The 20,746-nt window shown below is 37.2% G+C and overlaps 1 protein-coding gene across 1 annotated transcript in view; it reads left to right on the forward strand.

Moving 5' to 3' along the window:
* Positions 1–20,746, forward strand: part of LOC308421688 (contactin-associated protein like 5-2-like) — a gene marked incomplete at both ends in the record, with an annotated part of 257,115 nt that overhangs the window by 110,763 nt on the left and 125,606 nt on the right. Inside the window, 1 exon segment of the mRNA XM_080918130.1 lies at positions 17,009–17,126. Within this exon segment, the coding sequence (XP_080774256.1) occupies positions 17,009–17,126 (118 nt within the window).

Raw genomic sequence — 20,746 nt, forward strand, 5'->3', positions numbered from 1 at the left:
AAGATGAGCAATGCTGTTGACCACAGAGCTCTCTCCTTAATCACAAGCTACTTATGCTTTGTACAAGTATATATTTTATTTTCACATACAGGGCAGGCTCATCCTATGTATGGAGTAATTATTATGCAAAAGGCATAGAACATTCTATCATAATTCGTATGAGTAAGGTAAGTTAAACACATCTAACAAATTTTCCCTAAAAAAACAAGCAAAATCATGAATTTATGATGTTGTAATGTGACTGGCTCATTGCTAAGGAGTATGCTCTTCCCTTGCAGAAGAATCAAATTTGCTTCCAAGCATCCATGTCTGATACTCATCAAATTCTACTACAGAAGCCCATATTCAACAAAACTGGAAAATCTGGAGGAAATGGATATATTTCTAGACAAATACCAGATACCAAAGTTAAATCAGAATCAGATAAACCATCTAAACAATCCCATAACACCTAAAAAAATAGAGGCTGTCATCAAAAGCCTTCCAAACAAAAAAAAAGTCAGGACTAGATTTGTTTAGAGGAGAATTCTATTAAACTTTCATACAAAACTTAATACCTCCAAGCTACTACACAGAATAGAAACAGAAAGAGAAAGACCAAAATCATTCTTCAAAGCCACAATTACACTCATACCTAAACCACACCAAGACACTACAAAGAAAGAGAACTTTAGACCAACTTCTCTTATGAACATTGATGGAAAAATACTCAATAAAATTCTTGCAAACTGAATCCAAGAACACAACAAATCAAATATCCTCCATGACCAAGTAGGCTTTATCCCAGGGATGCAGGGATGGTTAAACATATGGAAATCCATCAATGTAATCTACTGTATAAACAAATTCGAAGAAAAAAACTACATGATCCTCTCACTAGATGCTGTGAAAGCATTCTACCAAATTCAATACCCTTCATGATGAAAGTTTTGATAGATCCGGTATCCAAAGCTTATACATTAACATATTAAAAGCAATATACAGCAAACCAGTAGGCAACATTAAACTAAATGGAGAGAAACTTGAAGTAATCCCATTAAAATCAGGTACTAGATAAGGCTGCCCACTCTCCCTGTACCTATTCAATATATTACTGGAAGTCCTAGCTAGAGCAATTACACAACAAAAAGAAATCAAAGAGATTCACTTTGGAAAGGAAGATGTCAAACTATCACTATTTGCAGATGATATGACAGTATACTTACGTGACCCCAAAAATTTCACCAGAGAACTTTTACAACTAAACAGCAACTTCAGCAATGTGGCTGGTTATAAAATTAACTCAAACAAATCAACTGCCTTCCTCTATGAAATGGACAAACAGGCTGAGAGAGAAATTAGGAATTGACACCCTTCATAATAGGCACAAAGACTATAAAATACCTCATAGTGGACCCTAACCAAGCAAGTGAAGGATCTGTATGAGAAGAACTTCAAGACTGAAAAAGGAAATTGAAGAAGATCTCAGAAGATGGAAAGATCTCCCATGCTCATGAATTGGAAGGACCAATATTGTAAAAATGGCCATCTTGCCAAAAGCACTCTATAAATTCAGTGCAATCCACATAAAAATTACAAGTGAAATTCTTCATAGAGTTGGAAAGAGCAATGTGCATATTCATCTGGAATAACAAAAAACCTATTATAGCAAAATCTATTCTCAAGAATAAAAATACTTCTGAGGCAATCACCTTCCCTAATCTCAGGCTATATTACAAAGCTATTGTGATAAAAACTGCATGGTACAGAGATAGGCAGGCAGATCAATGGAACAATGGCTTATGCTTTAAGATCAAGAATTGACAAATAGGACCTCATGAAATTGCAAAACTTCTGTAAGGATAGGCACACTGTGAAAAAGACAAAACAGCAGCCAAGAGATTGGGAAATGATTGTCACCAATTCTACATCTGATAGAGGGCTAGTATCCAATATATACAAGGAACTCGGGAAACCAGACTATAGAGAATCAAAGAGTCCTATTTAAAATAACTTACAGAGCTAAAGAAAGAATTCTCAGCTGAGGAATATCAAGTGACTTAGAAGTACCTAATGAAATGCTCAGCATCTCTAGTCATCCGGGAAATGCAAATCAACAAAACCCTGAGATTCCACCTTACACCAGTTAGAATGGCTAAGATAAAAAACTCAGGTGACAGCAGATGCTGGTGAGGATGTGGAGAAAGAGGAACACTCTTCCACTGTTGGTGGGATTGAAAGCTGATACAACCACTCTGGAAATCAGTCTGGCAGTTCCTCAGACATAGTACTATCTGAAGACCCAGTTATTCCTCTCCTGGGCATATACCCCAAAGATGCTCCAACATATAACCATGACACATGCTCCACCATGTTTGTAGAAACCTTATTTATAGTAGCCAGAAGCTGGAAAAATCCATATGTCCATCAGTAGATGAATGGATACAGAAAGTGTGATACATTTACATAATGGAGTTCTACTCAGCTATTAGAAACAATGACTTCATGAAATTTGTATGCAAATGGTTGGAAGTAGAGACTATCATCCTTCGTGAAGTAACCCAATCACAAAAGAAGACACATGGTATGCACTCACTGATAAGTGGATATTAGCCCCAGTAATCTGTGAATATTCAATACCCAAGAACAATTCACAGACATTACGAAGCTCAAACAGAAGGAAGTCCAAAATGGGGATGTCTTTGCACTTTTAGAAAAGAGAACAAAACTCTCATGGGAGGAAATGAAAGGTCAAATAGAGGAACAAGTATTGAAGAAAAGATCACTCAGAGGCCGCCTTACCTTTGGATCCACCATATATGCAGTGACCAAATCCAAGTACTGTAGCTGATCCCAAAAAGTACTTACTGGCAGGAACCAGATAGAGACGTCCCTCAGGAACTTTGCTAGAGTCATATAAATACAGCTGAGCATGCTTGCAGCTTACCATCGGTCTGAACTCAGGGATCCCAATGAGGTTTCTAAAGAAAGGACCTAAGGAGCTGATAGGGATTGCAATCTCTTGGGAAGATAACAACATTATCAACCAACCAAACCCTCTAAAACTTCCATTGAGTAAAACACTAACCTTTGTGTGCACTTTGAGAGACCTACTGATCCAGGTGGATATGTATCTAAAGATAGCAGTGTCTGGCATCAATGTGAAAAGAGGCTTTTATTCCAAGGAGGGCATGTTTTCCAAATGTAGAAAAATGCCAAGGGAATGGGGTGGATATGGTGATCAAGAGGGAGTGCACCTTTTTGAAGGCAAATGGAGTGTTGGGGGGGATGTGAATGGGGCATGGTAAAGGGCTAACATCTCAAATGTAAATACAGAGTATCTAATAAAAATCTTATTTGAGGACTGGTAAAATATCTCCGTGTGTATAGGGCTTGCCACTAAGTATAATAACCTGAGTGACATCACTAGGATCTGAATAATAGAACAGAACTGACTTGTGCAAGCTGTCCACTGATTTCCACACACTGGTATACATAGCCATTTATCTCCCATACACACACACACACACACACACACACACACACATACACACACACACACACTCACACACACACACACACACTCACACACTCACACACACTTACTAACCTTATGTTTGACATGTGTAACTGAGAGATTTAAAGAGTTGAGTCCCATGACAATTGACTTGAGCAATAGTGGAGTTTGATGTTTTATATTTATCATACTAAATGAGAAAACTTACAAAACTGACCATGGTGATATGAACTAGATAATTTCCACTCTTTTTATCTTCTTGAAGCTGATGATATTACCTCTGTCTATATCTTTGTTACACATCTTTAGAATAGAAAATAAAGTATTTACCTTAAAGTGTTGTTTTAAATTTTGAATGATGGTTCAACATTGCAAGAAACTGCCTGGAGCAATCCAAGTGTACAGAAAAGGTAGGAGTTTAACATAATTTATTCCTAGGCTGTGGTTACTGGATTTCAAACAAGCTATATTCTCTCTTTTGGTTCTCAAGTATCAGGGCTTTGGGTTGTCTGACTCATTTGGCATTTGCTATATTTTATTGCATCACTCAGCACAGGTTAACTTATGTAGTCATCATGATACCTTACACCTGTCCCCATTGCTTGGCTCACTAAACCTTTTCCTTCTCACACGGTAGTTTGCTAAAGATTTGAAGGCCTTCTCTATTTTGCATTTGTTTACTAGCACTTCAAAGTTGGTCATATCAGAAATTTTGTGAAAGTGATAGGGAGATGGAATATGACTCAGTGGGTAAAATATTTCCCACACAAGTAAAGACCTGAGTTCAGTTTCCTAGAACCTATGTCAAGACCTACATATTAATACATGTATGTAAACCATCTGCTCTTATAGAAAAATGGGAGACGTCAATGAAAGAGTTTCCAGAAACATGGGACCATGTATCCTGGTATACCGTGACAAACAATCATAAATCCTGTTTAAAGAAGATATAATGCAAAGATTGATACCTAAACTTGTCTTACAACCTCTATACACACATAATGGCAGGTTCACACCCTCTTTGTAACCTCCCCATACCATACTTATCATAGCATACTCATTAATCCACATACTTGGTAAGTAGAAAGGTTAAACAGTAATGAAATAAACATAACTTATGTGGTAAAACATTTTATTTCCATGCTAAATTTCTCTTATATTACCATCAATTTCCATAAATTGTTCAAAATGCCTCTAATCAGCAACTTTCATCTATGAACGCACAGTTTTCAATATTCCTGGCTTATTGAAAAGCTTATGAGGCTATGAGAATGTGGGTGGAGATTAGGTCAGAACCTTAGCAATGCTTGATAGCCTGGAACTTGACCTCATCTGAGTCTCTAATTACCATGTGACTTTGGATAAGTCATTTCATCTTTGAACTCTTCATGATCATTCTTCAGATTTTTTTAATTTACTATCTTTTAAATAAAAATTTAATGTAAATAGAATAAATGTAGTCTAGTCCTCACATACCTATTTTCTAAGCCCATGACATGCTCTAGAGAGCCTTGCCTGGTCCCGTTCAAGTGACCTCATCAAAGAGACATTTATCATTTGTTTGGAAAATCAGTCTCATTAATCTTTTCTTTTTCCTACTCTCAGTCTTGGGTTCACTTATGCTGAAAATGAAGGAATGAGAACAATGAAGAACACTATGGAAGTTTGCTTTCCTCATGCGGTTCAGAAGCTCTCAATCATGCTGTTAAGCATAGTCTCTGATTTAATCATGCCAGCTGACAAGCAGTAAGAGCAAGATGGATGTTGATGAATGTAATTGTCTTGTGATATGGATGAGGATGTTTTTCCTTGAAATGTTAGATTTTTTTTCTTTAGAAATATTAGGTTGTTTTAAAAGTTGCTTGTAAAACATCTTTGTGTGCATGCCTTTGTGAGCATGCATATACATGTTCAAGAATGTATGTGAGGACAAAAGGTGATGTTGACTGTGTTCCTTAGTCACTTCCCTCCCTATTTAATTTTTTTCAGCAGGATCGGACATTGAACCTGGAGCTTCCTGGGTCAGTTAGTTGGGCTGCCATGTGTGTACTGCAGTCTGGCTTTGACTGTCCACTGTTGGGATTATAGACATTCTACCTGCCCTAGCTTTTAATAGACAAGTCCTCATATTTGCTCAACAAAGTGCCTTGCTGATTGAGCCATAGCTCTATTTCTATCAGTGTCGCCTTTTAATACAGTAAAATGTAATCACATGACTTCAGAACTCCAGTGGCCACAAGTTCCCCCTTAATTGCTACACCCAGGCCTTACAGCTATCGTCTGTATAAGATGATGCTTATTACATTTGGAGTCCTCTCACTCCTAAAGACAAGAAGGAGGCAAGATCTCTTTCACTTCGGGTTCTGACTCACATATATACTTCTTGCATGAGTGTGGAGTGTTTGTTGAAGTGTTACTGTTTCCATGAGACTTTTTTTTAAAAGATTTATGGGCAAAAGTCAATGTCTACTTCTGAATTGTATTTGGCCGCCTATCTCTCCCTTATTTATGTTAGGCATATCTGAAGATATGGTTACTCTTCTTCCTCTGGACATTAGGGGGCAGGATAACATCACTGATACATTTTACAATAACATTCACACAACATAGACTTAGAAACTGTTAACATGGTGGTTATATATAATTTTATATTGTTTTGTGAATTATATTTAATATTGTTAAAATCTGGCATATACAAACACACACATACACAGAGATAGAAAGACAAACATTCAGAGAGAGAGAAAGAGAGAGAGAGAGAGAGAGAGAGAGAGAGAGAGGAAGAAAAAGAAGCAAATGAAGGAGGAGGAGGAGAAGGAGGAGAAGAAGAAGAAGACTGAGCACTGCTTACTTATTGGTGATGCTTTTGGAAGGGTTGTGGAAGCTTTATGAGGTAAAGTCCCAAAGGAGGAAGTATATCAGTGGAGTAAGTTCTTGAGTGTTGATATCTCACACTCACTTCTGTTTTACCCACTTGTACTCTGGTTTGAATTTTTTGAAGCAATGTGACCATTTAGCCCCCTGCTTATTCCAACACATCTTCTCTGTCATCATGGACTACAGAAATACAATGTCACTCACTTATGGTCAACTGATCTTTAACAAAAGACCTAAAAGCATCCAGTGGGAAAAAAAAAAAAACCCAGCATTTTCAACAAATGGCTGGTTCAACTGGTTGTCAGGATGTAGAAGAAAGCAGATTGATCCAGTCTTATCTCCTGTACAAAACTCAAGTCCAATTGGATCAAAGACCTCCACATAAAACCAGATACACTGAAATTAATAGTAGAGAAAGTAGGAAAGAGCTTTGAACACATAGGAACTGGGGAAATTTTCTTGAAAAACAAACAAACAAATGTCTTATGCTCTAAGATCAAGAACCACCAAGTGAGACCTAATAAAATTGCAAATCATCTGCAAGGCAAAAAACACTGACAATAGGACAAAATGGCAATCAACAGATTAGGAAAAGATCTTTACCAATTCTACATTTGATAGAGGGCTAATATCTAATACATATAAATAACTCAAAAAGTTTTACTCCAGGAAACCAAATAACCCTATTTAAAAATGGGGTACAAAGCTATAAAAAATATCAGCTGAAGAATATTGAGTGGCCTAGAGTCACCTAGAGATATCCAGCATCCTTAGTCATCAGAGAAATGCAAATTAAAACAACCATGAGTATCCAGCTCACACCAGTCAGAATGGCTAAGACTCTGATATACCACTCCTGGCCATATGCTCAAGAGATGCTCCAACATATAACAAGGATACATGCTCCACTATGTTCATAGCAGCCTTCTTTATAATAGCCAGAAGCTGGAAAGAACCAAGATGTCCTTCAAAGAAGGAATAGGTACAAAAATGTAGTACATTCACAAAATGGAGTTCTACTCAGCTATTAGAACAATGACTTCATGAAATTCTTAGGCAAATGGATGGAACTAGAAACTACCATCCTGAATCAGATAACCCAGTCACAAAAGAAAACACGTAGTATACACTTATTGATAAGTGAATATTAGCAAAAAGTTGGAGTTTCCAAGGTACAGTTCACAGACCATATGAAGCTCCAGAAGAAAGACCAACATGTGGCTGCTTCAGTCCTTCTTACAAGAAAGGGAAAATTACTCAAGGGTGGAAACAGAGGGGAAAAAGAATGAAGCAGAGACTAAAGGAAAGGTCATTCAGAGCCTGCCCCACCTGGGGATCTATTCCATATGCAGCCACCAAAGCCAGTCACTATAGTTTATGCTAAAACATGCTTGCTGACAGAAGCCTGATATAGATGTCTCCTGAGAGTCCCTGCCAAAGCTTTACTGATACAGATGTGGATGTTTGAAGCTAAGCATTGGACTGAGCATGTGGATACCACTGGAGGAGTTAGAGAGAGGACAGAAGAAGCCAAAGGGTTTTGCAGTCCCATAGGTAGAACAACAATGTCAACCCACCAAACCCCCCAGAGCTCCCAGAGACTAAGCCATCAATAAAAGAGTACAAATAGTGCGACTCATGTCTCTAGCCATGTATTTAACCGAAGATGGCACTGTCTGCCATTAATATCAGGAGAAGCCCTTCATCTGTGAAGGCTCTTTTTCCTAGTGTAGAGAATGCCAGGATAGTGAAGTGGGAGTAAATGGGTAGGAGGGGAGCATCCCCATAAAAGCAAGGAGTTAAGGTATGGGAGAAGGAGTATCTGGGAAATGAGATAACATTTGAAATGAAAATATATAACCTATCCAATAAAAATGAAAAAAAATGTGACCTGTTTTTCTTTAAGTTGAATCTTTCAGGGATTTATTATTATTATTATATTAATCACAACAACAAGAAAGAATCCAAAAGTTATATTTCACCCTTGTTGAATTAGTGGGAAGGAGTACAGAGGCTAAGGAGGTTCAACATGATTAGTCATGTGGATAATTTCTCCAACATTCTCAGAGCAGCTTCCAAGTGAATGAGAGGCACTGAACTGAGATGGAAAGAGCTGGGGCAAGAGCACACTAGGGACTGTGCTTGCCTAGCATGCATGGAACCCTGGGTTCTATCCACAGCATGGCATATACTGGGCATAATATTTCTGGTACTATATAAATGGAGACAGAGGATCAGAAGTTTCTGTACCTCTTTGATTACATAGTGAGTTTGAGGCTAGGATATGATTTTTTAAGACTCTGTTTTAAGAAAAGGAGTCTTAAAGTTGAACATGTACCACCATAATTGTTAAGGAAAATGACCATATGATTTGGAAAAAATATCACACATCATATTTGAAAAGCATAGCATGTATTGATATAGCAGTTCCATGGAAGAAAAATGGGACTGGACTGAAAATCAGATAGAGTTTGTTCTTTTATTTGACACGTTGAGGCACCAGAATATAAAGTTCTGAGCATGTAGCACCTCAAAACACCAATTCTTGTACCTAAGACTCTGGGAACATCATAGAAAAGGGACTGGAAAGATAGTAAGAGCCATAAAATTAGGAAGTCAGCTGTCATACAATCTTCTAAAAATTACAGAGAAGCTACATGAATGATCTATCAAAAATAGGACTGCTCAAAGATAAATAATGATAATACAATTATACATTCTGATGGAAAAGGGTAAATTCTGATAGCAGTCAACTCCTAGAAAAATAATTACAGTAGCAAATGACTGCTAAGAGAGAGATAGTTGTTTTTTTTCCAGGAATGACCTCCCTAATTAGCTTTCCAATAGCAAATGGACAGCTAGAAATCATATGTGAATAAGCAATAATAAATGTACTTAGCATGTTGCATTTATATGCTTATGCATATATGTGTTTAATAATAATAATAATAACAACAACAATAATAACAACAACAATAATAAGAGTAGTCATGCAAAAAGGAGGAATTTGAGCAATGGCAGATGGGAAAACTGAGCTGAGAACTGACTACCCAGCGGAGACACAGGAGCATTCTTCCTACTAAACCCATAAGTTAGCCCACATTGTCTCTCTACTGTTTATCTGGGGAGTGACCTCCAGGAACTCTCAGGGGACAGGGATCAGAGTCAAGTTTTGGATCGGACTAGTCCTGCCTCCACTTGAGCCAAGAGCCACAGGCAGATCAGGCACACTGCCATCAGGACTCACAGCCTGTCCACAGAGAACTGAGCACACAAAGGAGACAAAGGAGCACTCTCCTACTGTGTCCACAAGTGACCCCACACTCTCTATTCATTGATTATCTGGGGACAGACCTCCAGGAACTCTTAGGCACAGGTATGACGCTACTGATTGGGTCTGTGCCCTTCAGACTGCTATCTGTAATGAGAGCTAGAACCGGCCTATCAGAACTCACAGACTGCCCATAGAGAGCTGAAAACCCAGAACCATTCTCCCTCTGGAGCCCAATGCCCACAGACACACAGGAGAGACAAGCTCCATTCATAAACAACAACTAATATCAAAGAGAAGAAGATGACAAGAGGCTAGTACAAGAACCTAAGCAACAGAAACCAAGACAACCTGGCAGCATCAGAACCCAGCTCTCCCAACACAGCAAGCAGTGTAAATCCCAACACAACAGAAAAACAAGATTTGGACTTAAAATTGTACCTCATGCTGATGATAGAGGTCTTCAAGAGCACATAAATAACTTTTAAAAAGAAATGCAGGAGAACAGAGAAAAACAAGTATAAGCCCTTAAAAAAACACAGGAAAACACAAGCAAAAAGATGAAGGAATTGGACAAAACCATCCAGGATTTAAAAACAGAAATGAAAGCAATAAAGAAAACACAAAGAGAGACAACCCTGGAGATAGAAAACCTAGGAAACCTGTCAGGAGTCATAAATGCAAGCATCAACAACAGAATACAAGAGATTAAAGAGAGAATCTCAGGATCAAAAGAGAACATAAAAAGCATTGAAAATACAATGAGATAAAAGTGTAAAAATTAAGAAGCTCCTAACCCAAAACATCCAGGATAGCCAAGAAACAATGAAAAGACAAAACCTACAAGTAATATGTGTAGAGAGAGGAAAAACTTCCATATAAAAGGCCCACTAAATAGCTTCAACAAAGTAATGGAAGGAAACTTTCTTAACCCACAGAAAGAGATAACCACGAATATACAAGAAGCCCACAGAACTCCAAATAGATTGGACCACAAAAGAAACTCCTCCTGACACATAATAGTCAAAACACCAAATGTTGAAAACAAAGAAAGTTTACTAAAACTAGTAAGGAAAACAGGACAAGTAACATATAAAGGGAGACCTTTCAGAATTACACCCAACTTCTCAACATAAACTATGAAAACTAGAAAATGCTGGACAGACATCAAACAGACCCTAAAAGAACACAAATGCCAGTCCTGTTTATTATATCCAGCAAAACCTTTTATGCAAAAATGCTTAAAATCTGTACATTTATCTTTGTTTTATAAAATAAAGTTGTTCAATTAAAAAATTAGAAAAAGAAAAATATCAGTTATTATAAATGAAGAAACCAAGATATTTCATGAGAAGACCAAATTTACACAATATCTGTTCACAAATCCAGCCCTACAAAGGATGATATATAGAAAACTTCTACAGAAATGAGGAAACTATACAGTAGAAAAAGCAAATATTAAATAAATAAATAAATAAACAAAACAATTCTTTTGCAACAAAACCAAAAGAAGAAAGGCACACAAACATAAATCACACTTTAACAAAAATAACAGGAAACAACAGTCAATGTTTCTTAATATTTCTTAATATCAGTGGACTCAATTCTCCAATAAAAAGACATAGACTATCAGACTGGATTTGTAACAAGGGCCCAGAATTTGCTGCATAAAGGAAAATCATCTCAGCAAATAAGACAGGCACTACCTCAGAGTAAAAGGTTGGAAAAATAACCCTCCAAGCAAATGGTCCCAAGAAACAAGCTGGAGTTGCCATTCTAATATCGAATAAAATAGATTTCAACAAAAATTCATCAAAAAAAGATAAGGAAGGACACTATTTACTCACCAAAGGGGAAAATTTATTAAGAGGAACTCTTGATCCTGAACATCTATGCTACAAATACAAGGCTGTTCACATCCTTAACACTCTACTAAAGCTCAAAGTATTTATTACACCACAAACAGTAATAGTGGGAAACGTCAACACCCCACTCTCATCAATGGGCAGATCATGGAAGCAGAAACTGAACAGAGACAAAGTAAAACCAACATAAGTTAGGGAACCAAATTGATTTAACAGACATCTATAGAATTCCTAAAAGAAAATGATGTAACTTCTTCTCAGTGTGTCATGGCATCTTCTCCAAAACTGACCATATTGTTAGTCACAAATAGGCCTCAACAGATATAAGAATCCTGAAATAATCCCATGCATCCTATCAAATCACTAAAGACTAAGGGTGGCCTTCAAAAATAGCAAAAACAAGAAAAAGCACACATACACTTGGAAACTGAACAATGCTCTACTCAAGAATAGCTTGGTCAAGGAAGAAATAAAGAAATCAAAACTTATTATAATTTAATGAAAATTAAAACACAACATACTCAACCCTATGGAACATAATAAAAGCAGTGCTAAGAGGAAAACCCATAGCTCTGAGTGCCTCAAAAAAAAAAAAAAAAAAAAAAGAAGCACATGACCTAATGGGTTTAGGGCTAAATTCTATCAGACCTGCATAGAGTACCTAATAACAATAATAACAATACTCAAAAAACTATTCTACAAAATATAATCAGAGGGAACACTACCTAAATCATTCTTTGACTCATAATTATGCTCATACATATATCACATAAAGACCCTACCAAGAAAGAGAATTTCATACCAATTTCCCTCATGAACATCAATGCAAAAATACTCAATAAAATTCTTGCACACTGAATCCAAGAACACATCAAAACAATCATTCACCATGATCGAGTATAGTTCTTTCCAGAGATTCAATGATGGTTCAATATATGGAAATCTATCAACGTAACCCACTATATAAACAGACTCAAAGAAAAAACCACATGATCATATCTTTAGATGATGAGAAAGCATTTGAAAAAATTCAACACACCTTCATGTTCAAAGTCTTGGACAAATCAGCAATTCAAGGCCCATACTTAAACATAGAAAGCAACATACAGCAAACCAGTAGCCAACAACAAACTAAATAGTGAGAAACTGAAAGCAATCCCACTAAAATCAGGAACTAGACATGGCTGCCCACTCTACCTATTCATTAAAGTACTGGAAGTACTAGTAGAGCAATTAGACAGCAAAAAGAGGCCAAGGAGATACAAAATGGAAAGGAAGAAATCAAAATATCACTATTTACCGATGATATGATAGCAAATTTAATTGACCCCAAAAATTTCACCAGAGAACTTTTACTACTGATAATCAACTTCAGTTAAATGTCTGTATACAAAATTAATTCAAACAAATTAGTAGCCTTTCTCCACTCAAAAATAAATAGGCAGAAAAAAAAAGATAATCAAAGTTCTTCACAATAGTCACAAAGAATGTAAAATATGTGGTTGTGACCCTAATCAAACAAGTCAAGTATTTGTATGACAAGACCTTCAAGTCTCTGAAGAGAAACATTGAAGACCTCAGAGATGGAAAGATCTCCCATGCTCAAGGATGGGAAGGATCTACATAGTAAAAATGGCCCTCTTGCCTAAAGCAATCTAAAGTTTGAATGCAATCCTGAACAAAATAGAAACTCACTTATTCATATGGTTAGAAAGAGCAATTTGCAAATTTATTTGGAATGTTAGAAAACCCAGGACAACAAAAACTGTCTCAACAATTAAAAAACTGCCAGGGGAATCACTATCTCTGACCTCAAGCTGTATTACAGATCAATTATGATAAAGTTGCATGATACTGGTACAGACACAGGCAGGTAGATCAATGAAATAGAATTGAAGACCCAGAAATGAACCCACACACCTATGGTCACTTGATCTTTTTCAAAGGAGCTAAAAACATTAAATTGAAAAAGGACAACCTCTTCAAGAAATTGTGTTGGTTCAACTGGAAGTCAGCATACAGAAGAATGCAAATCTATCCTTTTTTATCTCCTTGTACAAAGCTCAAGACTAAGTGGATCACAGACTGCCACACAAAACCCTATAAACTGAAACTAATAAAATAGGAAGTGGGGAAATGATTAGAACACATGAGCACAAGGAAAATTTTTCCAACAGAACACCAATGGCTTATATGCTAAGAGCAATAATCAACTAATTGGACCCCATGAAATTGCAAAGCTTCTGCAAGCAAAGTACAGTGTCAGAAGGACAAAACAGCAACCAACAGATTGTGAAGATCTTTACCATTCTTACATCTGATAGAGAGCTAGTATCCAATATATATAAAGAACTCTGGAAGTTAGTGAATCAAATAATCTTATTAAAAATGGGGTATAGAGGTAAACAAAGAATTCTCAACTGAGGAATATCATATGGCTGAAAAGCATCTGAAGAAATGCTCAATATTCATATTCATCAGGGAAATGGAAATCCAAACAACCCTGTGATTCCACCTCACACCAGTCTAAATTGTTAAGTCAAAATTACTCAGGTGTCAGCACATGATAATGAGAATGTGGAGAAAGAGGAGCATTTTCCCACTGTTTCTATGGTTGTAAGTTGGTACAACCACCCTGGAAATAAGTTTGGTGTACCCTCAGAAAACTGAATATAGTACTACATGAGGACCCAGCTATACTACTACTGGGCCTATACCCAAAAGAATCTCCCACAACTAACAAGGACACATATTCCACCATGTTTATAGCAGCCATAATTATAATATCCAGAAGATGGAAAGAACCCAGATTCTTCAGCAGAGGAATGGATACAGAAAATGTAGTACATTTACAGAATGGAGTACTAGTCAACCATTGAAAGGAATGGCTTCATGAAATTTCTAAGCAAATGGATGAACTTTGAACCTTTCATCCTGAGTGAGGTAACCCAATCACGAAAGAAGACTCGGGGTATTTACTCACTGATAAGCAGATACTAGTCAAAAACTAACCAAGAAGCAATTTACAGAAATTATTAAGCTCAAAAAGAAGGAAGGGCAGAAGTTGGATGACTCAGTCCTTCTTAGAAGTGAGAACAAAACACACATTAGAGAAAATAATGGGACAAATAGATAAGGGACTGGAGAAAAGATCATTTAAAGACTGCCTCCTCTCTGAATCCATCACATAAGCAGCCACTAAACCCATGCACTCTTGCTGATGCCAATTAGTGCTTACTGGCAGGAATCTGAGATGGATACCTCCTCAGAGGCTCTGCCAAAACCATACTGGTACAGAGGAGGATTCTTGCAGCTAATCATTAAACTTAACACAGGGACCCCAATGAAGGAGCTAGACAAAGGACTGAAGGTGCTGAGGTGGTAGAGGGAGGTTAGGAGAGGGAGCACTATCATTGAGGCAATGGGTGGGGGAAGGGGTGGGATTGGCAAAAAGAGGATAACTCCTGATATGTAAATATATAAAATATCCAATAAAAAGAGAGCAAAAAAAGGGGAAGGGGTATTGAGGGAATGATATAATTATATTTTAATTCAAAATAAAATAGAGAAGGAAATCTAATTTTATGGAGAGAGCCTGAGACAAAACAAAATAAACTGAATTGACACAGCAGCAATGGTGGCAGCAACAGCTCAGCATTGCATGGTCTCTGCTTTCACATGGCTATCTAGCTCCTCACTTGTATTGCTTGGAATGTTACCTGAATTGCTCCTGGACTCAGATGCACATAAACTCTAGGCTTTCATGTAGACATTTCTCAGAGGTTATATGTTTAACATTTTTTTTAAACTGTAACAACTCAAAACTCAAAAAGATTCTCCAGTTCAAACTCAATTGATGAAACTCTAATTGTGCAAATAGACTGCTCCATGACATCATCTGAATTTCCTGTATCAGAAAAGCCATAATTGACCCATATGTCAATAAATTTGGCTCATACATAATTTTCTACACAGTAGATTATGTTTTCAAGAGGAAGATATGGCATTATGGGACCTGAGTTAAATTTCCAGAACCCATGTCAAATGAAAAATAAAAATTACAAAACCAAAAAGCAGTTCTGTAAATAGTGAGCATGCCCGTGAGTATCTACAGTCCTGGTGTTGCATCTTGAGACAAGAGGATCCCAGGACTCTCCTATTCCTCTAGTCTAGCTGACTTGATATATTCTGGATTCAAGGAAAGATTCTGTCCCTAACAAAAATAATGTGGAATATGATGGAGGAAGACACAGGGCTCCCATCTGCACACACATGTGCAACTACACATATATGCTTTCTTCTTTTCTAAAGCTATTCCCCTGTATAGCATACTCACACTTATTAAGGGAATTTTATGCAGCACGGTATGTCATACTGATTAGTAAAAGATGTGATAGTAGATAAAGTAGACTTTTTCAGCTTTTTTTCAGAAATTAGCATCCCAAAATAATTATGCTTTTCACAAGAACTTCCCATGTTTTTCTCATGCTTTATAGCATTGGACTTCTAAGTATCTTCTCTATCCGTATTTGCCTCAAAGATTTCTAGAAGGTTTACATGAGTGATGAATTCAAAAAACGTGGATGCTTTGATATGTAGATAAAGACTGTATGAAAAATAAGAATTTCCCTGTGCAACAAAATATTAATTGGGTGAAAATCGGACATACTAGCATTTATCCACCACAATTTTCTAGTGCTTCAATATTGTTGTTTTGTTTTGAGGGAATGCTTTTTGTGGCCCAGGCTGGTCTCTAACTTATTATATAGGTACAGACAATGTTAACCTTCTAATCCTCCTCTCCACCTCACTACTGCTGGGATTGCAGGCCTGCACCATTATGCCTGGTTCATATGTATGGTAATGAGAATACAAAACACAGTTCCTTGCAAGCTAGGAAAACATGCAATGACAACTGAACAAAAGTAAAATCTTAATTTTTTAAAAATAATGTAAAACAGCCAGCAATACCTTTAAGTGTCTAGCATGTGCTAAGCAAAAAGAAGACAAACATTGCCAAATGTAGCTGGGTTGAGTGTGTTCAGCTGCTGCTATCCAGGGTCTCCATCCAGAGTTCCTATGTCTATGTTGATTCTTGTTTGGGATATGGTATAATTTTCTGAATCTCAAATATATGCACCTGTGTTTTTTGAATTATTAAAGACAACAGAAATATGATAATGAAATCAGGACTGCATGTTAATTATTTGTTTTCCCCCAATGTCTCAGTGAATCATTATTTCAGAATGCTTTCCCTGGCTCAACAGTATTTGATCTTTTCAGGCTCATTTCCTCATAAGTCTGTGAACTTTAGAGTTCCTGACTTCTCTTAGAGCATAAGGTCTCTTTGCTTTTAGTATTTGGACAAAAAAATCAATAGTGAGTCGGTCAGGATCGCTTTTAGTTGTGCATAAATTCTACTCACCCTTAATTTCTACCCTTTCCTATCTATAAATCTTCAAATTCCATTCCTGACTCATAAAACATCTTGATTTTCAGATGGAGCACCTTTTTCCTGGTGGATTGGAAGGTCCAATGAAAGACACCCTTACTGGGGAGGTTCTGCTCCTGGAGTCCAGCAGTGTGAATGTAGCCTAGAAGAAAGCTGCCTGAAGATGTAAGTGTAAATATACAAATACTTGCTTTTTCTTCCACTGGTGTTCTGGGCTTCTACCACCACTTAGTGGCTGTAACAGAACATTAAATTTTTTAATGTACTTAGTAATCTTGACTTATTTATCATGTCACTCTCACAACATCTTTATATTCCACAAGAATATGTACATTGAGGTTGAAAAATGCCAATTACAGAAGAGTTAAATGATTGTTTTAAATGTTATACACACCTGTCAAATGGCAAGACCAGAATTCAAACCCAACTTCATGATTCACCAAAACCCTAGTTCTCTTTTATACAAGCTCAGTCTGACATGTTTGAATTCTCATGGCTACTTCTTGATAGCCATTTGTGCTGCACCCAAAGATGGCGCCAGCTTTCTGCCGATGATTCAGCAAACAGAGCTGTTGTCCAGCCTGAGGGATGTAGTGCGCATGTACCACGCATGTCACAGCCCACTCTCTGGGCATACTGATGAGATACTAGAGGGCGCACCAATTAGGTAGCGACAGGAGTCTCCTGGGCATATATAAGCAGTGCACTTTTCTTCCTCAGGGTCCCCTGCTCAAGAGTACTGTACAATAAAGGTTGTTCGCAGAAGAATCCTGTTGCCGCGCGTCGTTCTTGCTGGTGAGACGTTAGGCGTGCGACAGCTACTATGTCCACATTATCTCTGACCTCCAGGAAAGCTTTTCAGTTTCCACTGTATCAGTTATATACCACAAAGAAAGGAAATAGTAGTGGTCAGTTTGTTTTCTCCTTTGTATTCAGTATGGAACCTTAGCCAAAAAAAGGTATTGCTTGTTTTAAAGTGGCCTTTCCACTTCAAATAACCCAGTCTAGCCACCAGATTCTATTAAGTTCATAATCAAGAGGCAAGATCATGACTAAGCTTCATCTTCGAGCCTAGAAGAGCTGTGTGAATAATTTTAAGTAGTTATTTTTACACATATACACACACAGACAAAGTTGGAGAAGGAATCCCCTGATTCTAGGTACTCAGATTCATTTGCGAGTTTGGGTCCTAAGTTCCTTCACTGTGTCTGGTATTAAGTATTATTTGCAAATTTATAGGCTCAGGATCTCTGGATGAAACATCTTAACATTAATCTATGGTATACTGTTAGAGAAACTGACATGGAAATAAAATGATAAATTACAGGATGAAACTTTTAATTTCTCAGAAGCTCTCGATTGTTATTTTGAGTCTTTGTATCTTACTAGAACCAGGAGGTTGTCAAGTAGACTAGACCAGCCAAGCTAAAAATCTAAAAGATCTGCCTATCTCTACCTTCCCATCTCTAGGTACGAACTTCTGCCACTGCACATCATTTTTATGCATGGCTCATTTCCCTCATACTTATGCTACAAGCAGTATCTTCATGGGATATTCACTTAGCCCCAAATCACTGAACTTCTTATGAAAATCAGTGAGCTAATTTTATCAGTACAAAAGATTGTGATTTTTATTAAGTTCAATATCGGGTAAAATTAGAAATACTTCTGTCACATCTACCCAACTCCAGTGTCAGCAAAAACACAAAGCCAGAAACAATGCATAATGGGATTGCTAATGTGGACATTGTGTATCAGGGTGGTCCATGGGGATTCAAGAGAGAAGTCTCACAGAATCCCTTAGGTCACATTGGAGAAGAATCTAGCTTCCGGCATGCTAAGTGAGCATTCTTGGGGAGCCTGAGGCAAAATCTCAGCTGCCTGTGATTGATTCTTCTTTGCTCTATTACAACCGAATGTGGTGACTGAGAATTTATTTCCATATGTTCCAATGAGATCAAGTATACTATCTGGTAGACACCTGAGTGTGTGCAAGAAAACGCAGGGGAGAGCTGGATCCTGGGCACAGTGTAGGGGAGTGGTCCACTGTGCAAGTATCACCAGAAAGAAAGAAAAAGGAGAAAGTGATCAACAAAGAAGAAGAAAAGCCAAGTTGAAGTTAGGTACACAGGGCAGTGGATACTTCCTGGTGACAGACAGACATGGATTGCAAGTTTTCTTATCCAGATACCAGGCTCAACAAAAGTGAAACTACTTCACAGAGAGCTTCTACCTGCTTCTTGTATTCTTTCAAAAGAAAGTGAGGAACATGTGATGGTTTCTAGTTATAGTCATTAAGTCTGATGTTGGTGCATTCTTTTATAAAGTTTTTGTCACTTTATCATTGGAAAAGCAAACCTGTCCCTTCCCCCCTCTTTCTTTCTCCCCCACTTTCATTATATGAAACTCTGGGACCATAAGCTGCTGTTTAGAGTTGGATTTCACACAATGCCTCAGAGACATTATTTATGCAATGATATTACAGTTATGTCTGGCCACTGATGGAGTGGCTTCCCTTTGACGTATATTTACCTCTCTTCTTTAGTAGGCAGGTTAAATGCAGTTTAGACTTAACTAGTATTGATTATATTCCTCTCTAATATCATCCTTAGAACTGTTTACAAGTTTACAATATAGGGTTTTACTGTGAATTAATTGTCTACTCTCTTTAGAAGTTTTTCTTGGGACAGAGAAATAACCCAGACAATAGTGATCTCCATGCAAGCATGAGACTGCAACTGAATACCCAATATCCCAGTAAAAGTTTGGATACAAAACCTTAAAAAAATAGACAAAAAGAAGGAAAAGAGAAAAAAAAGATTTCAACATACTATAAGGACTTGTAGGTACCACTTTTAGACAAGTAGAGTGTGACAGTTTCTGGGGTTCTCCCAGTCAGCAACTTAAGGACATGTCACTTGTATACTCAAAATATTACAGGAAAATATATAAATAAAGTAGGGGATACTTATAACCAATGATTTAACATCGAATCTTTACAGGATTATTTTTGGAAACTATGTGGAATACAATTATTTGGTATTCTGCCAAGAATAGTGTTAAAGAGCTTTCTGAAAATAGATTCAATGATGTGTCTATGCCGTTACCTCTAGAGAGTTACTAATATAAATATGAATAGATTATGACCTACTTCTGCTCTATGAAACATTTTTTATGAGAAATTAGGATGAGGAGATGACTCAGCTGGTAAAGTTTATTGTCAATAAGTCTGTGGACCTGAGTGTATTCTCTAAATCTCACGTACAATAAGCCATGTTATTCACACATGTATTTATAATGTTTTGTTAGTGAAGACAGGGCAAGGCTTGGGAACACAGAAAGCTCAACATTTACTTTTAGCCTCTGTTCACATGTGCACACATCCATGCACACAGGTGAATTCATATATTCATAAGCATTACACAAACATACATACACACACACACACACACACACAAGAAATGATGCAGAGTGAGGTGTCTCTTTATTTGTCATCTGTCATATCCTACAAAGACATCAAGGACTAGTGATCTGTGAAGTTTAGTCAGTGGAACAAGTCTCCTAGAAACAAATGCGAAGGGTGTCTGTAGAGTAAAAGCTCATGAGAAATGACACCCAGAATTTATTGTTATGTGTAGTTCACACTCATACTTGAATCTATAAGATGAGCCCTTTATCTTCTTTATCTGCTCTGCAAACTTCGTTGTAGTTGTTAATTCCTGATCTGCTACATCTTAAATGATACGCAAAGGTTGTAATTTGGCTGAGCTTGTAGCCTTACAGTT

This window comes from Micromys minutus, assembly GCF_963924665.1.
Source record: "Micromys minutus genome assembly, chromosome: 6".
Classification (NCBI taxonomy): Eukaryota; Metazoa; Chordata; class Mammalia; order Rodentia; family Muridae; genus Micromys; species Micromys minutus.